This window comes from Petromyzon marinus, chromosome 34 (genome assembly GCF_048934315.1).
Source record: "Petromyzon marinus isolate PM22_M1 ecotype Great Lakes invasive population chromosome 34, UKy_Petmar_22M1.pri1.0, whole genome shotgun sequence".
Taxonomy (NCBI): Eukaryota; Metazoa; Chordata; class Hyperoartia; order Petromyzontiformes; family Petromyzontidae; genus Petromyzon; species Petromyzon marinus.
In genome coordinates, this window is record NC_133700.1 from 13019142 (window position 1) to 13025408 (window position 6267).

Here is a 6267-nt window from a genome sequence, read left to right on the forward strand (position 1 = left end):
ATGGGCCCTGGTGCGTGGAATGAAACGGGCCTCTAATTCCCCCTCTTCGTCGTCTGGCACCTATACAGTTGCACCACCTGCACACTCGATAGCTACGCCATTGAGGAATACAGCTCACTGCAGTCGTGTTAAACCCACGAGTACAACTCCTGAGCTCCCAGCCCAAGTTCATCAACCATATCAGCCAACAGAGGGAAGCAGTGGCAATTTGGAGCTATGGTTCTGATCTCAATGACACATACTTATCTCAACTCTCAAGTGTCAAGCAGCCAGCCTGGCACGCATCCACTACATAATGAATGAGTCTCAATACATCACCATGGTTTTGTAGTGCAATGAGCGCTACTTGGTGAGAGGGGTCTTTGTTAAAATACAAATATTTTACATAACACAGCTTTATAATAGAAACAGAATGGTTACACTTATTCAAAGGTCCTCTTCTCCTCTGCCTATGACTGCCTCTTTTTTGATATACAGACCTCGTCCTACTCCCCGTGGGAATCATTCAGCATCTGTTCTGGCCAGCGTCATGATATGCAGAAGCATTCTTCAGACGCTATATGAATCAGGATTGTACTGAATGGTATTGTACTTTTCAACGGGGCAATTCTGAAAGAGTACAGCGTCAGCTTTACCGCCACACATTTTCTATCACAATGCAATGTACACAGCTGCTTAGGTGGCGTGGTTGCGCAATGGTTAGCACAGGGTTATAAACCTGTCCACCTGGGTTATCATCTCTACACGGTAAAGAGATGATAACTACCTCGCCTGGTATACAGGCTGTTGTATATTTGTAGTTTGCATGTTCTCCCCGTAGTCGCGTAGATTTTTCTTTACAATATTTATTACAGTACTGTATTACATAAAAATGTACAATTATTTATGAGTTTAACAATGCATCAGTTTTTTTAATGTTCTTTGGGTCTTTCGGTAAAGTCACTTAGATAGGTTCAAAAATAACCCCCTTTTCCTGATGACGACCGCTTGTGTTGCGATCGAAACGTCGTAGTTTGTTATTTTCTTTGAACCTATCTACGTGACTTTACCAAAAGACCCAAAGAATATGAATCCCTGCAGTCACGAAAGCTTTAAGTCAAGTTTCCCTTTTTCTTGAACCGTAACACACACTGACTAAAGGTGCATTTAAATACAGTGCATTGCTGTGTTCATGTTCCAACTTACGAACCGCTCGACTAACGAGCGGGTCTCAGAACTGAACACGTTCGTAAGTCGATGACTCCCCGTATAGTATACACTCAACAGTGCTGATTGTTGCTGGCCGTTCGGCGTTTTTGGGGCTTTGGTCCTGTGCTAAGAAACCCTGACATTTGTGTAACTGTAACCTACACAGTAAGAGGGGTAACAACCACCCCTCGGCAGAGCGTTGCGGCATTAGCAGAAATATCCCGCGTGGGCGACACGACCATTACCCGCGATTACCTCCGATTAGCACGGTTGGTTATGTACGGTGCAAAAGAAGTTCAACCTACATTACAGACACGATCGTCCCCCCCCCACCCCCAGCGAACGCATTCGTCACCGAGTCCACTGCTGGCCCCTGTGGGCTCAACGACCTCACGCACTGCATCTCAATTCTAGTGTTTTCTACAATGGTATCTCCCCCTTCTTGAAATCACAGTAACTCTACAGCGCTTGTCGACCACGTTGGTATGAGCGACGTAGCGTTGTTGGTATGGATAAATCATCCAAATGGGGGGGGGGGGGGCTGTCCTTTCCCAACCCCAACGTCCCGTGTCGTACCCCCGGAGTCCGGGCACGCCGTCTGCTCAAATAGCTACGCAGCTGGTGGGTCCGTGTGTTGCATCGGCATACGCACGTGCAGCAGCATTATTACCACCAAGCGTGCAATATAATGCGGCGTGTTCAAATGCAATTGGCATGCAGACGTTACACAATGCACACAGACATTGCGTACGGTTATCGTTTCATTACACACCTCGGCTGTAGCACGTGCAAGCCGGCCTGTCCATCACACAGCGCTGTTTATCACACCCAATAACGCCAGTGTGTATTGCGCGTGTTACTTCAGTAGCTCATTGCAGGCTACCCGAATAGGCACAGACGGGCGGTATAATTACCGCTTAGTGATAATCTCGTAAAGCCGGAACGCAACACGAAAGGGTCGTGTGCCCAGGACCATGCCCGGCTGCCTTTGTCTCTCTGATGTGCGCACACACACTGTAGAAGGTATATATTTAAGGTCGAGTCGACCCTGGGGAGTCTCAAGCAAAGTTTAGACATACCTTTTCATGTAATCATTCAAGGTCGAGTCGATCTAGAGCAGGCCCGGTTCTGATACCACTCACCACTAATGTTAGCCTGGGCCAGGAATCGAACTCAGAATGTTCGTAGCGCAGTGCCTCGAACCACTGCGCCACCGCTCACCACACACATTGGTATACACATACACCCCACACATGGGTACACACATACACCCCACACATACACCACACACATGGGTACACACATACACCACACACATGGGTGCACACATACACCCCACACATGGGTGCACACGTACACCCCACACATGGGTGCACACATACACCCCACACATGGGTACACACATACACCCCACACATGGGTGCACACATACACCCCACACATGGGTACACACATACACCCCACACATACACCACACACATGGGTACACACATACACCCCACACATGGGTACACACATACACCCCACACATGGGTACACACATACACCCCACACATGGGTACACACATACACCCCACACATGGGTACACACATACACCCCACACATGGGTACACACATACACCCCACACATGGGTACACACATACACCCCACACATGGGTGCACACACGCTAAAAGGGGTACCCGGCGTGGCGCCCTACCAGCTGGAGTCCCTGTAGCTGTGCCCCAGCACAGAGTAGCCGAAGTAGCTGCCATTGGGTCCCGTGAAGACGAGCCGGGACCCCAGGTCCACGTTGTAGGCGCAGGCGCAGCACAGCAGGGCGAGGAAGTGGAGCAGCAGCCGGGGAGCACGGCACAGGGGGCCCAGCCGCGCCATGGCACGTGCGCGTGCGTGCGTGTGTACGCGCGTGTGCGTGCGTGTGTCTGTATGTATGAGTTTGTATGTGTATTTGTGTGTATCAGTTTGTATGTGTGTATGAGTTTGTGTGTACGAGTTTGTTGTATACGTATACGTGTTTATTCGCTTGAGTATGTGGTTAAGCGAGTGTGTGTAGGTGGGTATACCAGTGCGTGTATGTTCATTAAATGTAAATCCGTGTAGTAGTATACGTTTATGCATATGTTTTTGTATATGTTAGCGAGTATACTTGTGTAAATAACTATGTTTGTGTATAGTATGTCATTAATATTGCACGCGTAAATGCATGTCCACATTTACGTATATGTATGTCGTGTATGACGCCTCGCGTGTTGCGCTCGAGGTACAAGTCAGAGTATCGTGGATGGGGGTGTTTGTCTCCGCACGCAGTCCAGATGTTACGAATTCCACTGCATCCTGAAGTATGTCGAGACTTCTGCGCACGGCCGCATCTCCAGGAGACAGCTCTCCCGCAAAGAACGTGGGCAAATCCAACCAAACTAAAGCCCGCTTGCAGTCCCCGTCCCCCACTCAAAACCTCTGTTTCTCCTCTCACGTCCGTGGCTAAGAGCAGCTCAGCATGGCCCAAACTGCGTGTCGCCGCTCACCGCACGCTCTGCCCCACAGCTCGTGTCAAATCCCAGCGTCGCGCGTGGTGTCACGAGCGCAGGTTCCTCCCTTGCTGCCTCTGCTCCTGCTGCTGCTGCCAATACACCACGGGCGCGTACACAGGAACACACGGAGGACTGATGCGCACTGATGCGCACACTGAGACGCAACACGTGGACCCGCGCGCGCAGCACAGGCGGAGCCCTGCTGTGGCTCCGTGCGTCACGAATCTCGCACCCCCCCCCACCACCCAACCCCAACGTCTCCCGCCCCACCACCCAACCCCAACTTCTCCCTCCCCACCACCCCCATCCGCATGATCCCCTGCCCTTCGCATTATTCAAAGCCCGCGGCTCATATGTGCATGAATACAATATCCATTTTACATAGCAGTGCTATGCCAATATACTCCTGGAAGAAGGCCCTCTCTCGTCCTCCACGCTGCTGTGTCGGTCATAGGAGTTGTTTAACCATCCTTCACTATGCTGGTTGGTGCGATGTTGGCGATGTTCAAATCTACAACAATGTAGATTCACATCTTGTATATATATCAGGCGCACATTGAATCTACTACAGTATATTCATTACATTGTCATTGACCAATGCTCTCACATATATGGGCCCGATCCGTACGCTGTTGTTTGCGGATTTCCCTTTTCGTGCGATTTTTGGTGAAAGCTTCCCCCACTGTTCGTCACCACCACCACCACCACGAGCGATTAATGTGGCAAACCGCCCAGGCGGTGAGATTCGGCCGTTGACTAGCTCGGTAACTTCATAACCATTAATTCTATATAAATATTCGCCCGCGTATGTAAAGGTACCGTAGCTTATATATCTTGCACTCTCCGATGATGTTTCAATCACTTATATGCGGATTGGAGTGGCAGGACAGGGGGAGTGCTGAATACGAGCAGGGCTTCATTTTTGACTCGTAGCCACACCAATCTCGAGATGTATACTGGATGTGGTGTTCCGCATGCGGAAATATTCGAGTGACTGACGCAGACTGACCCATTTGAAATTAAGCCATGGATGTTCATGTCAGCACTCACTGCCACGTTTAGTTCAGACACATGTGAGCTCTTCCCTTGTTTGGCTGAGTAATCTACAGCCATATTCGCACGCCGTGTCTGTACTGGAGGGATGGTACTGTCCCACAAGGACACGAGAGATGCCAGTACTGTCATCCTGTACAAAAACAGGGGAGACAGGTGTGACTGTAACAACTACCGTGGCATCTCCTTACTCAGCTTCACTGGTAAGCTCTTTGCTAGCGTTGCACTGAATAAACTCCAGGTCCTCGCAGAGAAGCTTTATCCAGAGGCACAGGCAGGGTTCAGAGCAGGAAGATCAACCACGGACGTGATATTCTCTCTGAGACAACTCCATGAAAGTGCAGAGAGCAGAGAAAACCACTCGACATGGCCTTCATTGATTTCACAAAAGCTTTCGCTCTTGTGAGCAGGTGTGGCTTCTTTAAGATGGTCGAATGGATAGGTTGCACCCCAGAACGCTTCAGCATTCTTCAGTCCTTTCACAACAACATGCAAGGCACCATCCAGTTTGATGGGTCTACTTCAGACCCTTTCAAAATATGTGGCGGTGTCAAGCAAGGATGTAGGCTGTCAATCACCCTGTTCGGGATATTCCTTTCCCTCCTCCTCCGGCAAAGCCTTTGGGACATCCATCGAGGGAGTCTACCTACACACAAGAACAGATCGGAAACTATTAAACCTTGTTTGGTTAAAAGCAAAAGCAAAGGTGCGAACACTCCTCGTTCTGGACATGCTGTTTGCAGATAACGCTGCAGCAGCGGCACACTCCCAAAAGCAGCTACAAACCCTCATGGACCAGTTCATCCAAGCATGCCAGGATTTCAGCTTGACCATCAGCCTGAAGAAAACCAAAAAATGGGTTAGGGTACAAACCCCCCCCCCCCCCTCTATCACCATCAACAACTACACACTGGCAGCCGTCAGCACTTTCACTTAACTTGGGTCCACCATCACCAACAATCTGTCACTCAATGCCGAACTCAGCAGCCACATCGGAAAAGCAGCCTCCACCTTTGGAAAACTGACATCTAGGGTATGGAACAACCAAAAACTCAGAGTTCACACAAAGGTACAGGTGTAAAAAGCATGCATCACCAGCGTTGTATGGAAACCTGGACACCACGAGGCGAAACAAACTCCACCTATGCTGCCCGAGGCGAATACTAGGCCTCACCTGGAAGGATAGGATCACGCATTCAGCAGTTCTGGAGAGCACAGCTACCCAGTATGTATTCTCTCCTGAGGCAGCGACGTCTATGCTGGCTGGGCCACGTCCGTCGGATGGATGACGGACGAATACCGAAGGACATTCTCTACGCAGAATTGTCCTCCTTAAAGAGATCAGCTGGCTGCCCACCGCTACACTACAAAGATGTCTGCAAGCAAGATCTAAAGTCATTCGTCATCAACACCGACACCTGGGAAGATGCTGCCCAGGACCGTCTTCTCTGGCAGGAGGCTGCTGATAAACGAAACAACTGTGGCTCATCAACGA

The 6267-nt window shown here is 49.9% G+C and overlaps 1 protein-coding gene across 1 annotated transcript in view; it reads right to left on the minus strand.

Moving 5' to 3' along the window:
* The window catches only part of ITGA9 (integrin subunit alpha 9), an 83812-nt gene extending 79890 nt beyond the window's left edge, over window positions 1-3922 (minus strand). Inside the window, exon 1 of the mRNA XM_032965788.2 lies at window positions 2888-3922. Coding sequence (XP_032821679.2) covers window positions 2888-3306 — 419 coding nt within the window. The 5' untranslated portion in view covers window positions 3307-3922. The remainder of the gene's footprint in view (window positions 1-2887) is intronic.
* Window positions 3923-6267: the final 2345 nt, after the last annotated feature.